At 42.3% G+C, this 23,273-nt stretch overlaps 1 protein-coding gene across 1 annotated transcript in view; it reads left to right on the forward strand.

The window, feature by feature from the left end:
* LOC146641757 (BCL-6 corepressor-like) overlaps positions 1–19,202 on the forward strand; it is an 84,354-nt gene extending 65,152 nt beyond the window's left edge. The window contains exons 8-13 of the mRNA XM_085397900.1: positions 4,792–4,950; positions 9,848–10,014; positions 10,588–10,733; positions 12,196–12,273; positions 13,155–13,338; positions 17,502–19,202. Of these exons, the coding sequence (XP_085254026.1) occupies positions 4,792–4,950; positions 9,848–10,014; positions 10,588–10,733; positions 12,196–12,273; positions 13,155–13,338; positions 17,502–18,798 (2,031 nt within the window). The 3' untranslated portion in view covers positions 18,799–19,202. The remainder of the gene's footprint in view (positions 1–4,791; positions 4,951–9,847; positions 10,015–10,587; positions 10,734–12,195; positions 12,274–13,154; positions 13,339–17,501) is intronic.
* The last annotated feature ends 4,071 nt before the right edge of the window (positions 19,203–23,273 follow it).

Consider the following 23,273-nt stretch of genomic DNA (forward strand, 5'->3'; position numbering starts at 1 on the left):
GTGGACCGAAAAGAAAAGGGCATCTGGAACCGTTGTTTTATATTTGGTAAAACAAGTCCAGGTCACAACACCCACCAGTCTCTCTGGACAAAATGGTCCCTATAGGTTTGAAATACGATGGCTAGAAGTCAAAGTCTATGAGATAAGTGTGAGATATCCTAATCCTCAAGAGAAGTCTAAGCTAAAATGCCCATAAAACCAGTAACCAGTTCAAGATACCCATAAAACTGTCTTGGTATAATGACAAAACCTAAACGAGTCGCACATGACTAAAACAAGATGGCAACAAGTCCAAGTAAAAACATAATTTCTGCAGAAATGGCCAGGACGGTTTTCCAACACTCTATTTTTCGGTCTTGTTGTTTGTCCTCCCTCTCGTCTCTTTTCCGTCTCTGTTAATTGCTGCAATTATCGTCCTGATTGGAGCTCACTGGGAAAACTCAGCAGGGACGTATGTGTGTTTTTACTGTCTGCGTGTATGTGTGTGTGCATGCGCGTGTAATTCAATTCGCTGCAGATTAAACTGAAGGAGAGAGCGAGCGAAGGAAGGAGGGAGGGATGGAGTGACTGAAGGTTATGAAGGAAGAATAATATTCTCCACATGTACTGCTGGTGTGCGTGTGTGTGTTCATACTGTGTGTGTGTGCGGGCGGAGGATTGTGTCGTTTTGACAGCTGCTGCACCGGAGATTTCCTCCGGGCAGCGAGGACACAAACACACGCTCACACACGCACACACTTTCTCTCTCTTCTCGCTCAGCCCTCCTCCTCCTTGTTGGAGTCTGCTGCGCTAGAAAACACACACACACACACCTCCAGGGCAAAGCTCGCATCCTGTTTGCCGATGCGTGGCGGCGAGCGGCTTCGTTTGACAGACGCCTGCACACGCACATTACACACTCACACAAACACCCTGACACACATAAAAACATTAACACGCACACACCGTCTGGCTGCTAAGCGGTGGAGGCTGTTACGGTGGCGTCAGCAGCTCAGCGCTGCATTTTCATCCAGCTCTACCTGCTTCTGATTTGATTAAAAGTAAGAATATATTTGTGTATATTTAGGTTTGTTTCTGCTTGAATACCACAGAAAATACTTTTCATCACTGGAAAAAGATCAAGAAAATGTCCTCATTTATTAAAGTGACCAGTTAATTTTAATGTAAATATATTAGGACCATTATCAAATTGCTTCTGCCAATATTGTGAATGTTTAGTGTTTGTTGGTCTTGGTTTTGTTTTTCATTAATCTGGCAGTTCTGCCAAAGAGCTCCTGAGCGATGAACACTTGTTGAACTCACAGCCTTGAACCTTAATGTCGAAATAATTAACTCTTTGCAGGACCCAGTATCCTCTGGTTGGCTGATAGTTGTGTAGTGTGGTGCAGTAGTAGTAATTGCATTGTTAGTTTTGATCTGATTTCCCAGTTTGCTGCTATATCCAGTTTACTCTGCCGATACAAAAGAGAGAAGTCATCTTGATTTTTCGCCAAATCATCCAATTCTGACCTCCTTGTTGTTTGCATGATGGACAGGCTGATAGATGTGGTCAGGCAGGAGTCTCCATGGACTGTGATGTTTAAAGATGACACTGTGATCTGTAGTCAGAGTAGACATTAGAAGTAGTGAAAGTTGATGAGTTTAAATTCCTGGGGGTCAACCATCCAAAATAAAAGACGGTGCATAAGAGAGCTGAAGAAGAGAGTGCAGGGAGGGTGGAGTGGGTGGAGACAGGTGTGCAGGGGGATTTGTGACAGGACAGCAGCAAGACTGAAATGGAATGTTTACAAGATGGTAGTAAGAATTGCTGTGATGTATGGTTTGGAGATGATGGCACTGGTGAAAAGACAGGAGGCTGAGCTGAAGATGTTTAGATTTTAATTGACAAGATTAGAGACTGGACAAGATTAGAAATGAGTACATCTGCGGTTGAGCTGCTGAGGTTGAGCATTCTGGAGACAGAGAAGCAAGGCTGAGATGGTTTGGACATGTCCAGAGGAGGGATAGTGGATAGAGCAAAGGATGGAGATGGAGCTGCCAGGCAGGAAGAAAAGAGGAAAAACTCAGAGAAGATTCATGGATGTAGTGAAAGAGGACAGAGGCAGAAGATTGGTGCAACAAAAGAAGAGGCTAGAGGAAGACTGTGATGGAGGCAGATGATCCCTTAGGAGCAGTCTAAAGATGAAGAAGAAGAAAATATCCAGCTGATTGGATCTGACTGTGCTTATGTTAAACAGCATGTGTTGCGGAGTCATTTCTTGGCACATATTGGGCCCCTTACTGGTGGGGCATTGTTTAAACACCATTAATCCAAAAGATCAGCTTTGTGGTGGAATGGGAAATTTCCATCATGGGTGTGGAGTTGAAAAATCTGCAGTAACTGTTTAATGCTATCGTGTCAACATGGACCAAAATCTCTGAGGAATGTTTCCAGCACCTTGTTGAATCTGTGCCATGGTCAATTAAGGCATCTGGATGCAAATTGGGGTCCAATCCAGTGAACTGGGTAATTAATTAGCTGGTGGGTGTGTAGAAGATTCAAAAAGTACACCAAAAATGCCAGATGTTGCATGTTCTTTTAGCAAAATGATTACAGTATAGTAAGCCAAATAAGCTAAAGTTGGTAGATGGTAGTATGTACAACCAGTCTAAAACAAGCTTAAAAGACATCAAAGACTTCAAAAGTAGGTCAAAATCCAATTCCAAGATAAAATCCACAACCAACCCCAAAATACATCTCAAATACATCTTGAGCCAAAGACCAAATCCACTGCCGTCTAAAGCCTGGTCCAAAGTCATAATCAGAATCAGTCCAAAACTAAACTCAATTATTTTTTTCGAAAATTAGTCCAGACCGTGTCTAAAACCAGTTTAAAACCAGTTCCAAGATCAAATTTGCAGCCAGTCCACTACACACTCTGGAACAATTCCAAAACAACTGCAAATCTATTCTAAACCCAGAAACCAGTCCAAGGTCGAAATCACAATTTGTTTAAAATCAGTCCAATACTGTCAGTGTTGGGAAGGTTACTTTTAAAATGTATTCCACTACAGATTACAGAATACATGCCCCAAAATGTATTTTGTAACGTATTCCGTTACGTTACTCAATGAGAGTAACGTATTCTGAATACTTTGGATTACTTAATATATTATCATTCTTTTTACAACTACATGAATGTACTATTGCTGTGTGATTTATTACTATTACTGAAGGTCTGAACCATGGTAAAGGGACCTCTGGCTAATACGTCGGTTCCGTGTTGGGCTTGTAGCCAAAAAATGCAGTCGAGTCTTAATAGCTTACTTACAACTGGGCTCGTCAGGCACTCTTCTTGGCTGCAGTGGTTATTATTATATTTACATGCTTCCAGCTCCCGTTTCTGCTCGATGACAACTCGTAGTTTTCCACACGCCTTTTTCTCCCTCCTCGCGCTCACAGACACATAACAGGTATGGCAGTCCATTCTCCCTGCAACATGGACTACACTGCCCATGAAGCTACATTCTTTAGGGCTATGCCTGTAGCATTCTGCCTATTAGCTTAGCACAACAACAACAACAAAAAGGCGCTCTCTCACCCAGGAAACACACAGTCGCAGAGAGAATGCGCGTCACCCTGTAACCATGGCAACCGTAACGCTGCCGCCTGGAACAACAGAACGTAGCTGTCAAACAAAACCCAAACAGTCCTGACCCGCGACAATATGAAACAGGAAAATACCGCCGTGTAATCCATTTATTTCAACAAAGTAACTGTATTCTGAATACCACCTTTTTAAACGGTAACTGTAACGGAATACAGTTACTCATATTTTGTATTTTAAATACGTAACAGCAGTTCATGTATTCCGTTACTCCCCAACACTGAATACTGTACATGTTCGAAAGTCTAAAAGTAGTAAAATAAGCTCAAAACCAGTTCCAATATTTAGTCCAAAACCAGATGAAAACCAAGTTAAAATCTATACAACAGTGGTCCAAAAAACCTTGTAAATACCACCTTAAAACTAATAACATATTAACCAAATGTGAAGCCAAAACCCTGAGCTCCAAAAATTATCTAATTTTATGAGATGATGTGAAAAAATTCACACAGGAGCTGCAGCAAGTTCTCCAAGTCCAAAAAGTTGTGCAGAGAACTGATCATCAAGAACACATGAGGACCTAAAATGACACCACGTGGAACCCCTCACAAGAAAAAAGACGTTACTAATCCTGCTAAAGCTTTTCTTTGTTGTGCGTTAGAGTCAAAGTGTGATCCTGAGTGGCAACAACGCACAACAACACGCCTGAGGAAACAAGATAAAGAGGAAACACATGAAGGGGAACAGTAGGGAGAGGGGCGAGAGAGGCATGCCAACAGCGAGGAGAGGGAGAGAGAATCCTAATTTGTTCCTCCTTTGCTCTGTCTTTTACTTTAAGACAAACCATCACTCCCTCCTCCTCTTCCTCCTTCTCCTCCTCCATCTCCTCCTGAGCTTTCTGTCATCAGCCTCAGGCTTCACACACATACTCACAAAGGAAAACACACACACACACACAAATCACACGAAAACAGAGTCGCGGGAGCAGAGGTGGTGACAGTGCTATTTTCAACCGAGCCTGAAAAAGTAGGGCTGTGCATGTGTGCTTTCGAGGGGGGGGGGGGATGTGGCAATGACAGATGTAGAAAGACAGTGAGCACATGTTTTTGTGTGTGTTTAATTGTTTTGTGGGTATAAAAAAAAAACTCAAGCACATGTTAATCACTTTAAATGTCACCTTTTTTTCCTCCAAACACACACACAGGTCGCTCTGTCAGACTCATCTCGCTCGCCCAGTCATCGACCTCCTTCCCCACAACACACCCACAACGCCCGTCCCGTCCCTCCAGAGGTGCGCCGGCTCATTGTGAACAAAAACGCCGGAGAGACGCTGCTACAGCGAGCCGCCCGGCTGGGATACGAGGTAATAAAATGCAGACACACACACACGCACAGGTGTGCGGAGAGGTGGGTAACAGTTTTAAATTAGGCAGTCACAACTGTTGGTTGTACGTGCAAATTTGATTGACTTTAGTTCAGTTTGTAACATTTTAGTCCATTTATTTATCGGGGCCATTTTTGGCTAGTTTCCCTCGAGGACAATGTAGTCCATTTTCCCCTTGAGAGCTATTTTAGTCCAGTTTCCCTCCATCAGTGTGCACGTGTGCATGTGGTAAGTAAACTGCATGTTGTGTGTCTTGCAGTGTAAAAAGCACGTAAAGGATAGTTAAGAGTAAAGAGGTACAACTGGTGCCTTTACCATCTTAGTCCAGTTTTCCTCTTTGAGCGGGGTTTTGGCAGAGGTTGAAGCAAAAACTGAAGTTTGATGAAACCATTGAACAACACTTCTGGTCAGCATTGATTCTGGCAACCCATCAGGCAACTCTGGAGAATTTGTTTCCTGTTCATGTGTAGTTTCCTGTTTATGTGGAGGGGGTGGAGTGCTGCCTTGACCTCTAGCTCACACTGAGGTGGTGTGCAGCCAAGTGCGAAGTGGCTGGAACGATAATTAGCACATTCAATTCTGAGGTTCTCAGCTGGAAAAGGATGAAGCCCACTCCAGGATGACAGCAAGTTTCACATGAAGTAAAGCTGTTCAGAAGTTCATAATTGAGGGAAGATTCGAGCAAGACATTGACAGACAGATTGGTGAAGATGCTGTAGATTTACTGGTTGATTTGCCCTCAAACATAAACATGAGCTGTGAGTAGTGACCACAAGAAAGCTTATCACAGCCAGCTGTAGATGCCTCCTTGGTGAGATGTTCAACTGGTAGGAGACCCAGGACATGTTGGAGAGATTAAGTCTGTTGCCTTGCTGTCCCTGTTGTCTGAAGAATTGGCATCTTTGCTTAAACTGCTGCCTCTCTTACATGAAAATCTGAGTCCAGTTTTCCTCTCTGACATGTAAGTCTAGTTTTCCAGTCCAGTTATTCTTTGTTATATTTGTATCCAACTGTCTTCAGTGGTTTTTTTAAATGTCATTCTCATCAGTAAATTCAGTTCTGATTATAAACTCTAAGAACAAGAACAAACATCACTGAATTCATGGCTTCTGGATTGTTGCATCAAAATGCTTTAAAAATAAATGTTTTTTTTTTATCTTTGATGTCAGGCTAAAAGAAAATCTTTTCGTTTTTTAGATTTTAGTTTGGCATTATGAACATCAGACATGTACACCGAAATACACTTGGACGTTTTCACACATTCATCCATTCATCCTCCTCCGCTGAGCATTGTTCTGCCTCACTCACTCTTTTTCTTAGCGGAGATCATTAATTCACACACTCCTCTTCTCGCCTTCCTTGAACTTTAATCCCCCGCTTCCAGATGAAAAAGATTAGAGAGAGACTTGCTTCCCATCCTTTCACATCCCCTCTCTCTCTAATTGAATTAGCCCTCGGCTCACCACTCACTCATTCCTCTTTTTCCCTGGTTTGATTCATTTTTCATAAAAATGAAGTCTCACCTTCATCTAAACACAAACTGAAACGCACGTGTGTACCGATCTACAGCAACAATATTTTCAAATTACCGAAGCAATAATTGGGTCCGAAAGGAACAGTTAAAAGAGATAAAAATCAGGCACTGGTCTCGTTATTGCAAGTGCAGAAATAGTGAAAAAGTGTGTAAAGAGTCTCAGCTTTTCTTTGCCGCATTTCAGAGCAGCAACAGTTGATCAAGATGACTGCAGTTCATAATCAAAGCAAAAAACTGATGCTTTCATGTTCTGTTCTCAAATGTGAAATTTTGCTGTAAAGTGAATGGGTTTTTCTTTTCTTTTCTTTTTTTTTGCTGATTGTACAAAAAATGGAAAGGCTCCTCTGTGTTCTTGAATGATAATTGGAAATGAAAATACTCATCAGATGCAGAACCATTTTAAAACACTGCATGACCAAGAAAAAAAAAATCAGACAGTGTAATATTATATTGGACCATGTTTAGCTTTGATGACAACACAAGTGCATCATGGCATCGTTTCAATAAGCTTCTGTCCAGTTTTGCATAATTTTTCACCAGGATTGTGAACACATGAACAGATGATGAGTAAGACTGTTGTATAAAGACTTCTACAGCACATCCCAAAGATTCTCAGTAGGGTGAAGGACTGAACTCTGTGCCGGCCAAATCATGTGTAAAAAAATAAATAAAATATAAAATGATGTCACATGCTCCCTGAAACACTCAGTGTGAGCCCGATGAATCCTGCCATTGTTTTCTGGGAAGATGCCCGCGCCATCAGGGGAAAAAACTGTTGATTATTCAGTCCGATAGTCAGCTGACGTCATTTTTTGTGCACATAATATCACTGAACCTCGACCTGACCAACTGATGCAACAGATAATATTGTTGCCCACTTAGATTTGTAAATTAGGCAACAGGCGTGATGGGTGCTTCACTTCATCCACCTCTCGTCGTACCTTTATGCACCCATACCTCTGAACAGGCTAAATGTGAACTCATCAAACGCCATGACATTTTCCATTGCTTGAGAGTCCGGTCTATGTATGTTCCCTAGCAAACTAAAGCCTTTTTTTCTGATTAACCTCATGATAATTGGTTTTCTTAAAGTTATCTACAGTGTATCAGACAGTGTAATATTATATTGGACCATATTTAGCTTTGGTCCCGTTCCCTTGACTTCTTGGTTTTCCTTCACCATCAGAATGCCAAGAAAACCAGCCAACTACCAAAATTACCTCTAAATGATGCTGAACTGATGATTAATGAAGGTTTTTATTTTTATTGTTGTTTTTAATAATTTTAACATTAAACATCTGATTCAGAAAAGTCTGATAAAAATATCCACCTGCTAGTAAATATATGTTGTAAACTATTGTTGGAAGCAGGCTGATATTACTGTCCCGCTTTCCTGGCTGTCATCTCAGGTAACATCAACTTGAATTTGTGACATTGTGTTACAAACATCACAGCACTTTTTTTTTTTTTTGTTATTTCACTCAAATTCACTCAATGGGCTTGAAAATTAGTTTGGGATTTTTGTTTTGTTTTGGGGGGTTTTCAGGGTCACACACACATTCACATGGTGTGAATATTTCATGCTCTGTGTGACGGCTCCTGTCAGGGCTCACAGGTGTCGCCTAGCTTCTCGCTCGCTCTCTCTCTCTCATTGAGGTGCAGCAGTGAAGCTAATGAGCTCAGTTTGCATATGAAGCCATCATCCATCATCGCATACACACACACATTAACACACAGGTTTCCGTGCACACGTATAGAAGAACAGAAACAGTGAGGCTTTAATTATATTCTTAAGGTGGAACTGCTCTTTACTTGTAACATGATGTTTCCATGTTGGTATGTTCTCCATATAGTGTGGAATAATAAAGCCCTGTGAAACAAAAGTGTGTCTTTAAGGGCTACTATATATTTTTTAGAGCTAAGGACAATTTGATTGAGGTGGTTGGTTTTATTGTTTGTATAGATGACTGTATCATCTACATAGAGACAACTAAATATTACCACATTAACCCAACAAAACATTGTTTATCTGATCACTTTTTTGTGTGTTTGTGGTGATATATATTTAGTCCTGTGCAATTCTTGCAGAAGGTCAAGTGGGATGTGTAAGGGGGGGGAGTCAGCATGAGTAAAGAGTGGAAATGATATTCACAATAAGTCAATTTTATATGTATTTTATTGGTAAACTCTTTTCTTTATTTTGGAAATAATATTAGGCATTCTGTTGTTTTTAGGTCATTTTTTTCTCTCCTGGATTTCAGTAACTTCTTGTGGTCATTTGCTGATTGGTTCCAGCAACAGTGCACGATGTTTGTGGATTGATAACATATGGTGCAGCTAACAGAATTAATATTCCCATGATGAATTGAAGTCACATTCAGGGAAGATGGAAATGAATGTTGAGACGTTTCTACATTTGTTGTACAATTTGTAGTTATCATTTGCACTGTTAACTTGGGGACATCTTTTAAAGACAGTAAATTTTTCTGGTGGCACTGGTTGGTAAATGTAGCCAAAAATCACCTCTTTCTAAAACCAGAGTTGCTACTGGTGGCCACGTTTGGCTAAGTCACACAGACCTAGAAAACAGCCAGAAACCCACTGGTCACTAAGAGAAAATCTGTATTTCCTGAATGGTTGGCAAGTACTTACTGGCAGTAACTAGGTAAAATTAGTCATAAGGTGGTATTTGATGCTGAACTAAAAAGCTCTTTGAAATTGCTTTGTTCACTGGCAGATTGCTGCAGTCTGCAAATACTTACCAGCTACTTGCCAAATAATAGTGAGACCTGATAAAGTGCAAAGCAAAACAGAAATGGCAAACATTCACCTTCAAGGTAAGGTTGAGCCTTACAACTGCAACCAGCACAATTTAAAAAGTACAACCTTTACTTTGAAGGTGACTAGTCCCCTTTTATGGTTTGTATCAAACTTTGTGTCTTTGTAGACAAATCACCATTTTCCATGCAAACTGCAGAGGACTATGGCAGTCTACTAGAAAGTTTTTGATGCAGCATCCCTTTTAGAACAAATTCCATGTGGTGACTACCATCGGCCCTGAGCAACCACACAACAACTGGCAAGAAAATACACTTTTTTCCCCCTTGTGACCTGTGGTTTCCAGGGTATCATAGGGGATGTATTCACAGAGGTCTCAAGGCTTGTGTGACTGCAGCCTGACACAACATCTTGTGTGTATAGCCAAAATTGTGCACACTGGACTATTGCAGAAGGATTACAACATTAGAATGAATGCAAGATGAAAAGTTGTTCATATTCTGTGATGGGTTTGTGACAGGAGGGAAAATTTACTGTGGTCTCAATTTGTTTCCACATTTGCAGGAGGTGGTCTTGTATTGTCTCGAGCGGCGAATCTGTGATGTCAACCATAGAGACAATGCTGGGTACTGTGCCCTACATGAGGCCTGTGCCCGTGGCTGGCTGGGCATTGTACGCCACTTGGTGGAGCATGGAGCCAATGTCAACTGCAGTGCTCAAGATGGAACCAGGTACCTTGCATCAAAGGAGATTTCTGCATTTGTTAGATTAAAATATAAAATTAAAGTGTAATATGAGTTCTTGCACAGGTTTCCTGGATGTTTGAATCCTATCCACTATCGGTAATTCATGAAAGATGTGTAAATGGGGACAAAGCTGAAACTGAGGTCATGAAAAATCAGATGGACTTGCAGCAAACGTAAATGTTTTGCAGGCTTAATCACATTTGAACCAAATTTTAGAAATGAATAACCTTTATAAATTTAGAAATTGCTTTTATTGTTTGTCCATGTGAATACAGAGTCAGAAGTGTTTTAGATGCCTTATTATGTTTGAGCTAGTCCAAGAACTCAAATCCAGTCCAGATTCACATCTTATTATCTACCTTATCTAAATTAAATAAGGTTATGTGAATATAATGGGTTATGTGTCTTCTTCCAGTGAGCACATTAATATTAGAAACTGTTAAGCACAAAATAAAGTAATTTAAAGTCAGGTAGCAACAGCTGCTGCTGAAACAGATTTTAAAAAGTCCTTCAAGTGATGAGGACAGATTCAGTCTCTCTTTCTTCTTTTCTCATCAGGCCACTTCATGACGCTGTGGAAAACGACCACGTGGAGGTGGTGCGCTTCCTGTTGGCCTGTGGCGCTGACCCTACTCTGACCTCCTACTCAGGACGAGCACCAATCAACATGACCCACAGCGCTGCCATGGAAACCTTTCTGGAGGGTAGGACAATAAGGAGAAGGAAGAACATTTGTGTGTGCTGTCTGTTAACTGTTGCTGTTTTTTACACATAAATCAAGTGCTGCTGATGATAATGTTTTGACATCTGTCACTTTCTTATCTGGTCAGATGGACTTAAGTTTTCAGAGCCATTAATTGACTAAAAGTTTTAGGTGGCAGTGACAGTTTCAGGTCTTGCATACTCTGCCAGTTATGAATATGGAGCATCACTACACAGACGTTTTCACATGCTCAGGTCTGGACTCTAGCTGAGTTCGTGTCCAAGATTGTGATGAATTTTTTCGTAAAGCCAGGCAGTATTCTTCAGTTTGTTTTTGTCTTAAAATGTACACCTAAACCCTGAGATCGTTTGTCCTCCTGAAAAGGTTTTCAGGATCGCTCTGTATATTTCTAAATTCATCTTTTCTCAGCCCTGGTCACCAAAAACCATTCCTTCAGCACGATGCTACCACCACCATGCTTCACTGTAGGGATGTAGTTATTAGTAGGAAATAGCTTCATCTTGCTCCACCAGTGCTTTTCCTGTAAGGTTCCCTATAAACGATTATCAAGTCAGAATTTCTTTGCTGAGAGACATAACAGAGCCACAGAGTGGTGTCCTGAAACAGGAACTACTGTAGATGAATCGATAAGGTGCACTCAGAACACCATATATGTTGTCTTTCCTTGCTTTTTTCTGGTCACAGTCAAGAATCTACATTTCTGAAAGGCTTGCCTTTTTGAAGGGACCTCATGAAGCAGTCAGGCTGCCAGCTGTCAACACTCAGATCCACAAAACAGGATAAAACCACCGACTGTCCCACTTGCTCCCATTTTCTGTCCTGATGCGCTTCGCTGTGTTTACAAAAGTCATTAAAATTTACACATAAAAAGTCCTTTGTCCTCCGAAGAAAAATGAACAAAAGAAAGTGGAAAAAACAAAGAATTAAACATATCGTGAGAGCGAGAAAAACAGTGGAGTAAACAAGGAGGAAACAGAAAGGAAAGCGATGCAGCCTGAGTGTGTGTGTTTCTGTGTGTTAGTGTGTGCGCTCGCCAGCCTGTCTGATTACCATTCCCTGCCTCTATTTGTTCTCTCTCTCCATCTCCCTTTTTTCCCTCTCTCTCTCTCCAGAGGGGTTTAATGAGGCTTGGCTACTGAATCCCAGAACAGCTTACTGCTACACACACAGACACACACACACACACACACACTCCTGCCAGCATCCGTCTACTCAGCGCCAAGCGCCGCGGCGACGAGCCGGCACCGTCTGAACACAAACACTCATCTTCTTCTTCCCATCTTTCACTGTGGGTCTGTGTGTGCGAGTCTGTGTGTGCGTGTCTATGCGTGTGCGTCTGTGTGTGGCTCTATTGTTTTCATCTCGCTGCCTTCATCCTCTCTGATTGGTCGGCTCTTTGATCAGCCACAAAAGCCACTGACTCTGCCGTTCTCTCCCTGCAGACTATCTCTCTGACCTCCATGGAAGGTCGGAGGGCGATCCGGGAATCTACTGGGAATTTTACGGCAGCTCAGTCTGCGGTTAGTTTACACACAAACACACACACACGTGCACACACATACACACTAATGACATCGTCAGAGGAGAAAGGCAGGAAGGCTGGGAAAGATAAATAATTTAGGATTAAAGGAATTGCATGGCCTGCAGCTGAAGACAAAAGTTAGATGAAAAGAAATGCAGTTGAACTTTTGTTAAAAAAAAAAAAAAAAATCCAGGGACTCAGAAAAAATCAGGACAAAAGGAAGCTTTGATAAACCAGCCGGGACTAAAAGAACCACAGCAAACTCAATTACAGCTGATGGAACTACAACAAAACCGGTTAGAGCTAACCTCTAACCTCTAAACCAGTTAAGAGTAAAGGCACTGCCATGAATTTAATTAGGAATATATAATTACCCCTAACCCAACTGCAATGACAAGAACTACCATTACACCACTCATAACTACTAAACCTGTGTGTAATGATTCCAACTCTAAGACACTGGTACTGAAAACATTTGCATTTATCGATATTTCAGTTAACAGTTAAATGAGAATTAAGTGTAAATACAAGAGCAGCTCGTTGTCCAGTAACAATTGAACTGAAGTTTAGGATAGGACTAAGAAATTTAAACTGAAGGTTTGGGGCTCGAGAATTAATGGTCTTTGGAAAGTTACAATTAAAGAATTAAGACCACATGGTAGTGAGCAGTAGACAGCTGTTTGCCATCACGTCAGCATCAACCATGGAAATCACAGGTGACCAAGTCAAACTGCTAGCTCCCAGAGTATTTACAAGGAGGCCATTGGTGTTAAAGCAACTCACAATAGGGAAAGAAAGCCAGACTAAAACTGGGACTAGTGCAGAAAAGGACCTTCGATGATGATTTTTATGTGTTGTTGTGGACTCTTGTTTGTGCAGAGCCATCCAGTGAAGAAGGTGTATATAATATCCTTGCTGATCCACCGGGACCAGAGGAGGAGGAAGAAGATGAAGAAGAGGAGGAGGAGGAGGAGCAACGTGCTAGGAGGGAAGTGTTTGAGTTTGAACTCTCCGACCGACCGTTGCTTCCCTGCTACAACATCCAGGTGTCACTTTCCCAAGGGTAAGTCCAAAATACCCACCGTCCTTATGTCCCTCTTAGAAGCTTACATAACCAGAACGTAAAGGTCAAAAACAGGAGCAAGTATGCTCAGAATATCAACTTAAGAATCTAATAATGAGGACAGATTTAATAGAGCAAGAGTTTAGGTAGCTTTTTCCACCAGCACAGTATACTTGTCCATGCAGAGCCAGCTCTGGCTTGATGCCTTTGACATCAACCTGCATTTTGACAGCTCTGAGAAACAAACATTACATATAAAGGTGGGAAAATATCCATGTGAACAAGGAACTGCGGGTTGCAGCTGTGTGCCTTTTGTGGTGTCATGCTCATGCCAGCTTTTTGGTGCTGGCACCAGATCTTGTTGGTGGAAATGAAATAAATGTTTCCTTATTGGGCACCTGCAGCTCATTGTTGGAAAAGAGGTAAATGACATGAAAGACTAAAGCTTGTTAGAACAATGCGAGGTGGATATAGAGGATAAAACCTGATGGGCCTAAAAGATGGAGAAAAGGGACAAATGTCAAATTTTGTTGTCGTAAAAGATCTTGGACTCAAGGATGTAGATTAAACACATCGGAATAGCGGAAACAGAAACTTGGATCGACTGTATTAGAATTAACAGGCATTAGAATGGGATTAGGATTAGTGGTGCTCCTGATTAACTATTACTGTAGGTACTAGGTGGATAAAATAAATTAGACCTCAATAAACTAGTGTCTGGGACATAAGTTAAAAAAAAAAAAATTAATTATAATAATATCTATCTATCTATCTATCTATATATATATATATATATATATATATATATATATATATATATATATATATATATAGATAGATAGATAGATAGGTATAGATAGATATAGATATAGATATATATATGCTAAATATATATGCATGTGTAACCATGGAGGATGTCTATATAAAATAGCCTAGTCTTTTCTAACTAAAACAACATGTACATTGTAGCCACAGCTGCCCTGGGGCGCACTGACAGAGAATGAAATGCCTAGAAGTACTACAGGACCACTGGGTCAAGGAATTAGAAGTAAAGGAAATAGGATAAACAAAAGGGCCATAAGTGTGTTAGGGTTATGATTAAAAGATCCAGGCCAAGACTAAGAAGGCTGGGATGAGAAGAACCAGGGCTAAATCCAAAAGGACCAAAGGATCTAAGACAAAAGCCAAAGCGAGATGAACGAGAACTTAAAATGTATGCGTTAAACAAACAAGGATCGAACAGGCTTAAACAACATGTACCGTAAGAAACTGAACTAGAACTAAATTCAGGACTGAATGTTAGTGTCATGGGCTAGGTCTGTGACCCAGTGTTTGAGTTCTTATATGTATCTTTTGTATTCATTTGTGCCCTAGTTTAGCTCACCTAGTTAATTTCTAGATTGCTGTTTAGTCTTGTTCCTTAGTTGTTTAAGTCATCTCCCCCTGTACTAAGTCTCCCTGGTTCATGCGTCATGTCTGCGTGGTTATGTTTAGTTCATGTCATGTCTAATCTCCATGTTTCCTGTTTTACTTTGAAAGTCTGTATTCAATGTCAGTGTATTTAGTTTCAATTCTCCTGTCCTGTCGTTAGGTTCATGTGTGTCAGCTGTGCTCCCATGTGTGGCCACTTCCCCTGATCATCCCTCATGTGTATTTAGTCTCTGTGTTTCATATAGTCTGTGTCGCGTCGTCTGTGTTCCCACCCGCCATGTTGTCACAGCCAGTCTTAGTATTCATAGTTATGGTTTCCTGTGTCTTCATAGTTTTTTTTATTGTTTTACTTTCCCAGTTTAGTCATAGTTTAGTTTGTCACTGCCTTTCTGCCTTGTCTGCACTCCTTGTCACCAGCCACAATAAAGGCTCGCTTTCAGTTAAGTTTACTCCAGTCTACTCTCGTGTGTTCGCACCTGGGTCCACCACACACACCACCGCACGGTCTGCCTCCGCAGATTGTGACAGAGTTAAAGGACAAAGGACAAAAAAATGACTACAGGAGGTAAAGAAAACAGAAACGTAACTAAGTATATTAGGTAGAAAGCTAAGAGGACTAGGGACAAAAAAAATGTAGGTTAAAGGAACGGGGACTAACCCGTGTATAACCAAAAGGACTAAGACTAAAAGAAACACCAAATATTAGGTTTAAGGACTACATAGTACAGGAGAACTGGGCTTAACAAACTCAAACTAAAGCAGCAAGGTTAAGTAAGTCTAACCTGAGATTAAAAAAAAAAAAGACCAAAGACTAATTTATTAATAATATTGGGGCTACAGAACTAGGACAAACACACTGGGACTAAATTAGGGCTACAGGCACTAATTCTAAAAGACCAAGGGCTACAGGAAATAGTGCTAAATGGATGTGACTAAAGAAAGAGGGACTAGCAAATACCCCACCTGTGTACACACTTTGTGTTTCTTATTCACACTCATTTTATCTTCTTCACACTCACACATTCCTCCTCAGTGTTGTTCTAACACGTCTTTTCACACTCGCACACACTCAGACACCAATTAAGGCAGCGGAAAGCAGCTCGGAAAGGAAAGAAGGGAGCAGCGGAGGAGGGAGAATGGATGAAGGGTGGTGCGAGAAGGAGAGAAAAAAGATCCTCGGCGGAGGAGAGGGAGGACAGACGGAGAGGTCGTTAACGAGGATTGCATCGCTGTGGCGACGCAGCTAATTGGCTTCCACTCCGTCTTCCTCCCCTGTCGCTTTTCTCCGCCTCTCTCTTTCTCTTCTTCGCTCACTCTCTTTTTTCCTCTCTGCCGTCTGATGTTGTATTAATGGCTCTTCCTGGATACAAGGCCACCGGGCAGCGACACACATTTCACCGAGCTGTTTAAAATTCAGGCAGCAACTGGCTTTAAAGCAACATGTGGCCTTGTCCATGGCACTGAATGTGTGTGTGTGTGTGTGTGTGTGTGTGTGTGTGTGTGTGTGTGTGTGTGTTAATCTGCCCTTGACACGCGCACACATTGACAGACATTGTGAATCAATAACAGCTCCATTGATGTTTTCAGTTGCTACAGCAGAATAAATAAAAGAGGAGCTGTCACCTTCTTTTTTCCTCCCACCTTCCTCTTCCCTCTTTGGCATCCGTGGAAGCCAAATTTAAAATTTTGCCTCAGCTGAATATATAATATATAATCTGTCAAGCACCACTGCAGTCATTATACAGCAGCCCAAAGTGTTCAATATTAAATTATGGGCTCGAGCAGCAATGAGTGGGTGAGGGGTTTTATTATGGGCAATGTAGACCTCTTCAAACCTGAAGTCTTATTTTTTCAATGTACACTATGCGGCAGTAGAGAACACTCACTAATATGTCACGACTGGATTGTTGGTTTCACGCGCGGTACTCTCAAGATAGGGCCCTGTGAAACTGCAGTAGAATTCATTTCACTTTTAGTGGTTTCAGTTGTAGTGATTACTGGCCAATCAGGATGCATTGGGAGATTGTGTCAGTGTAAAAAATTGCACAATAGTGACACAGTAAAATTAACTTGCTTACTTGTTAAACACGATACATGTGTTCTTAAAAACTGTTACATGTAGTGGAAGCCTAATGCGGGAGCTGCAAGTTTGACAACTTTTTGTAGTGGCATATTCAAGCCACTTGACCAGATTTTTACCAATAAAACAAAAAATTTTCCTCAAGTTTTGACATGATAGCGTACCATGGAAAAGTATCGAGACACCCCTGAATTGTCTTGATGCATGCTCAATCATTCCGGGTGAGAAAATCCCAATAGGTTGATTTTGTTCATCGGGGCGTAGCATTTTCAGTGGGAGTGGGGAATGAAATGTTTAACGGCTTATTGTTTATAAGGTTGGGGAAACCTGCAGTCAGCTGAGACTGAAGAGGTCACGTGGATGAGTGACGAAAAGTTTCTCCCACTGAAAACACTTATGTCCAGATGAACAGGATCAACCTTTTGGCACCCCTGAATTCTTATTATTTTGCTCCAAGAGGCCAAAAGCACAGGGACAAAATTAGGGCTACACGCACTAATCTCACTCAAGTTGTTCAAATCATAGGAACCTGTTCAATGTGTTAAAAAAATTAAAATATATATATATATTGACATCGAACTTATCACTCTATGAGCCTTTTAAAACACCATTTGAAATTGATCTGTACATTTCCCCTTCTTGTTTCCTCCAGTCCCAGGAACTGGCTCCTTCTTGCAGATGTCTTGGGTCGCCTTCGGATGACTTCTCGGTCCTTTCGCCGCCTCTTCCCACAGCTCAACGTCCAGTCCATCCCTGAAGACGAGTTCTACCGGCAGGCATCCTTGTCACAGCTCCTGACAGGTCCTGATGAACAGGAGTTGGCCTCCTTCAGGCCAGATGTCAAAGACCCTCTGGAGCTGGTGGAGGCCACACCCGAGCTGGCTGGCATGCTAGGCTCTTCAGTGGAGTTTGTGGATAGTCGCTGGGACTCACTGGAAGCTTCGCCACCACCAACTCCATCTCCACCACATTCACCAAGACCGCTGCAGCGTGTTCCACCACCATTATCCCCAGAGCAACATGGACCAGATGCTGGTCCTAAGGTGGGAAATGTGGTGCTGAGCCAGACTGAGTCCAGGGGTCAGGGATTTAAAAACCTGGGATATTCTACTCCAGCAGAAAAGGCAGAAACTAAACTAAATCCCAGCATATGGGAACCACAAAAGCAAGGAATTAAAATTGCTGTGGGTCCTTCAACCACTAAGCCAAACATGACATTGAATGCTAGCCTGTGGGAACCACAAAGACAGCGTTCTAAGAATCCTCAGGTCATGGGTTCTGCTAATCCGGACTCTAAGATGGACTCAAACCTGTGGGAACAACCGCAGCAAGGCAATAAAACGGTCCAAATCACTTCGGTCAAATCTGATGTGATGGCTGGGACTAGCATGTGGGAACCACAGCGACTACGAAGTCGAAATCCTGGGATTTCTGATGCTAAATTGGACACAGCAGTATTAGAAACACCACGACTTCGGAATAAGAACATTGGGAATTCCACTCCCACTCATTCAAATGGTGCAGTGGATGCTAATGTGTGGAAACGGGAAAATCAAGGAAACATAAGCAACAGGGTTTTGGACTCTACAAACCCAGCTGCTGCAGTTGACTGTAGTGCTTGGGAACCCCAGCGACTGCGAAGTAAGAATGCTGGGATCTCTGGCCCTGCAAAGTCGGATGTCAGGGTGGATGCCACCACATGGGAATGTCAAGGAATAAAGAGAATGGGCAGCAACAGTGGAGCACCAAAAAGAGAGGCTAATCCCTGTGTCACCCAAGGTGAATGCACTAAGAACATAAAGATGGACCCTGCTTGGCAGAGGAACTTGACGAATGTTAGAGTTCATATCAGGGACTTGGGAATGAAAGTTGGCACTGTTCCAAGAGACTTAAAGAAAGAGCCAGGTAAAGTGGTTGGGAAGGGTGCCAGGATCAAAGGGAAGTCATGAAATGACAAAACACCAGGAAATTTGAAGAGACATATCCTGACAGAAATAAACTGAGAAGCATTCCAACATACATGTAAAAACATTGTAAATTAATATCTGGACATTGAAAAGACAGTTAACTCTGTGGCAAGACTGTACCAGTATTAAATGTGTGTTATATGTAAACTGTAAATAGTCTTTGTTTGTTTCGGGGTTTTGTTTGTTTTTTAATTTATGAGCACAGAATTGACGGATCATTTTTTTTCTTTGTAAATGCAGTCTGGTGTAAATACAATGGCATTCCTGTTGACATGCTAAGATTGTTGGTTCACGTCTGGGAAGCTGTTTGTTACCTTTGTGTGTAATTTTGTATTCAGCATCCTGTTGGCTTTTGTCACCAATCTATTACTGTCCAATAAATATGAGGAAAGAAAACAAATGAGTTAACTGTCTGAATTATCCTGAGCAAACTGCAAAGACTTGAGTTTATATACTCATTTTTACAGTCATGTAAAAAATAAAATTTGCACCGGATTTTGTAATCCGGTGCAAATTAGGTACACCTCATGATCCAGTAGCTCGTAGAACCACCGTCAGTAGCAATAACTTGATGCAGTCTTTTTTATGTATAACTGTATTATTCCCTTGTATCTTTGTTGAGCACTACTGGCTCACTTTTCTTTACAGCATTACTTACATTCACTGAGGTTTGTTGGCATTCATTAATTAACAGCTCTATTAAGGTCCTAATTTCAGCATTTCAGTGATGTTGAGGTATGATGTGATTGTAAATTGCAACAGGGGCCATGATAGAAAAACTGCATTATGCTGCTAACTGAACTTCCGCTCTTTGCAAACAACTGCAAAGGGGCATGCTAATGCAAAGCTAACCAAGGACCCAGAGTGATTTTAAAGCTGAGAGAATGCCAACCCAATATCTATAAATATATATGGTGGCCCCTAGATTAGGGCTGCCACAATTAGTCGACTAGTCACAATTATGTCGACTATCAAAATCGTAGACGGCTAATTTAATAGTCGACTCATCGCTTGAAGCTTTGCAAAATCCCAAAAGACGCAGGAATAAGTAGTAGGATTTAAGAGTGTAATAACGGACTGAAACAGAAGATGGCAGCACTGCATGTACAAGGATGCCAGCTGCCGTTAAACCCCAAAGAAGAAGAAGCAGTGTCCGGTATCGTAGCTGTGTCCAAATTCAGGAACCGCATCCTCCTGTGCCCACATTTGTAGGCCAATTATGTTACAGCGACACGACGAAGACTGTCCAAATTCGAAGACTCTGACAAATGCGGCCGACAAATGTGCCCTTCATTTCCCCAGATTTGAAAGATGGGTCGGGTGTATACTTTGCTGCCCAACCTATCCCAGAATTCATAGCACGGCCCTGCTCAGTTTCCAACAATGGCGGATGCTAGTTAGTTTTAATATTATTCTTATTATTCTTTCTCAGTCACAAAATAAATGTTTAACATATTTTCAGGCGAGAATGTAGCTGTGTAAACTTCAAATATCTGCTCAGTTTATCAAGACACCACATATTTTCAAAAGCGTTCAGATGTTTTTGGAGACGTCTGTTACCCACCAGCTCGATAGTTAGCCGGGGTTCAAGGCTCACTAGAGCCGGTGAGAACACCGGACTCCCGGCAAATCGTTTTCAAACCCGCCGCTGTCTTTCGCTACTCAGGTTAAACATGATATAGAAGTCACTTAGATAACTTAAAAATGTTCGTTTTTGTTTTGTTTTTTGTATTTATTTGTTCCTGAGTAAATCGGTTTGGCTGAGATTAAACTTCTAGTTTTTACACAGCTGAATAAACGTCAAGCAGTCAAATGATTATCAGAAATGTGAGATGCTCGAGAACATACTCCGGTGTCCTGTTACATTTTAGATAGCAAGGAGCAGACGGCTGAGTTTATTAAACTCCACCGAAACAGTCTGCAAATTTCATTAAAATGTAATAAATGTATTGTTGCCTGTTATCTGTTGTGTCCCGCCGGCTCTGTTCCTGTGCTACGGCCAGTGTAACTACCGCCCTTCCCCCCTCTCCCCAGCGCAAGCACAAGGCTCGTGTGCGGAGTGAAGCGAAAAAAAGTGTGAGAGAGTGAGAGAAAGAGAGAGAAAAAACACGCTCACGTTGTTCACTTCAAAGAGTCGACTCTAACGGTGTGTTCACACCGAACGCGATGGATGCGAATAGAGCGTCAGGTTCACATGTAAAGTCAATGGAAAGGCGCGATGACCCGCGTTTGCGGCTCCCGCGAAAATTGGGAAGCAGATTTGCGTCGCTAAAATGCCAAAACGCCTGAAATGTGCGTCAGTGTAGCACGTTTGGAGTGTTTGACTCGCGAAAAAAACCACGCGTGTCAGTTTTTGTGTTGCATTTTGTGCATACGCGCGTTACGCGTCTACCGCTTGAGTTGGAAAAATCTGAACTCCAGCGTCAAATCGCGCCGCGACAACCAATCAGGAGCCTGGTGACCAGTGTTGGGAAGGTTACTTTTAAAATGTATTCCATTACAGAATACAGAATACATGCCCCAAAATGTATTCTGTAACCTATTCCGTTACGTTACTCAATGACAGTAACGTGTTCTGAATACTTTGGATTACTTAATATATTGTGGCGAGTTCAGACAAGGAGGAGACGGAGGTATTTGGTCTTGCTTCCCGTGAGCTAGCCAGGGAGCACAGCCGTTTATTACATTTGCAGAAGAACACACTGCCACTAGCTAACTGCTCAGCGCGGCAACCACAACACACATAGGGCGCCCTCTGACCCCGGAAGGACACACCGTCGCAGCGAGAGGGCGTCACCCGTCACCATGGCAACATACACAAAACATAACTGTACAAGCAGAACCCCGAACAGCCCTGACCCGCTACAATATTATCATGCTTTTTACAACAACGTGAATGTACTATTGCTGTGTGATTTATTACTATTACTGAAGGTCCGCGACTCCGAACTGTAGTAAAGGGACCTCTGACTAATGCTGGGCTCACACTGTGCGATTTTTGGCCCATTTTGAGCCGATTTTTGAGTCGTGCGATCGTTTTGGCGATCGGCCCGATTTTGGCCTTCATCGTGCGTCGTGCATTGTGTAGTATACGTGGGGTAACGAGAAGCGATTGACACCTCACGACCAGCTCCCGATCATCAATCGCTTGGTCGTGAGGGTGTCACCGCAGTTTGCCACACTGCGCACGCGCAAACACAAATGTCAGCGAAAAAGACTGCGTAGCACGGCAGTGCAGCGTGTGATCTGGACACAAGCGATGGAGGCACAACCTGTAGAACCATCCGAGCCCTTTCGATGTGGCCTCACAAAATTATCACGACCACAACAACCGTGAAAATAGTTGGATCGACACTGCTGCTCAATCACAGCTGCCTGACCAATGTTTTTCATTAGCAATTTAGCAAAGTTGATGGTGGTGGTGTGTCTGTGTGAGTGAAAGACGGAGAGGGAGAGCGAGCGACAGAATTTCTGTTATAACCTTCATTTTTATGGACGCACAGTGTGAGCACTCAGGTCGCATCAGAGCATCGGGCCGTATAGTGTGAGACCCTGCATCGTGACCTATGAACTAATAACCCCTGCGAGTCAATCGTACAGTTTGAGCAGGAGCTGAATCGCGCGACTGAAAAAATCGCACAGTGTAAGCCCAGCATAATACGGCGGGGTCCCTGTCGGCTGGTAGCCGAAAAATAGCTCTACTTTGTTGTGTGGGTCAACTTTTCTACAGACAGAGAGAGGCGTTGAAAGGCTGCTCCAACGGAACTTGTTGTTTTCGGAGGAAAACACGAACACAGTGTACAGTCGAGTCTTAATAGCTTACTTACAACTGGGCTCGTCAGGCACTCTTCTTGGCTGCAGTGGTTATTATTATATTTACATGCTTCCAGCTCCCGTTTTTGCTCGATGACTGCTCGTACCTTTCCACTCCCCTTTTTCTCCCTCCTAGCGCTCACAGACACATAACAGGTATGGCAGTCCATTCTCCCAGCAGCACGGACTACACTGAACATGATGCTACATTCTTTAGAGCTATGCTTGTAGCATTCTGCCTGTTAGCTTAGCACAACAACAACAACAACGAAAGGGCGCTCTCTCACCCAGGAAACACACAGTCGCAGAGAGAGAGAGCGTCGCCCTGTAACCATGGCAACCGTAACGCTGCCGCCTGGAACAACAGATCGTAGCTGTCAAACAAAACCCAAACAGTCCTGACCCGCGACAAAATGAAACAGGAAAGTACCCCAGTGTATTCCATTTATTTCAACAAAGTAACTGTATTCTGAATACCACCTTTTTAAACGGTAACTGTAACGGAATACAGTTACTCATATTTTGTATTCTAAATACGTAACGGCGGTACATGTATTCCGTTACTCCCCAACACTGCTGGTGACATGGCTCTGACCTAGGTCAAAGGGGCAGATCCAGCCAAAGCCCTTCATTCTTCATTCAAT

This window comes from Rhamphochromis longiceps, linkage group LG23 (assembly GCF_057381845.1).
Source record: "Rhamphochromis longiceps isolate RC_006_pf linkage group LG23, R_longiceps_female_GT1.1, whole genome shotgun sequence".
NCBI lineage: Eukaryota > Metazoa > Chordata > Actinopteri > Cichliformes > Cichlidae > Rhamphochromis > Rhamphochromis longiceps.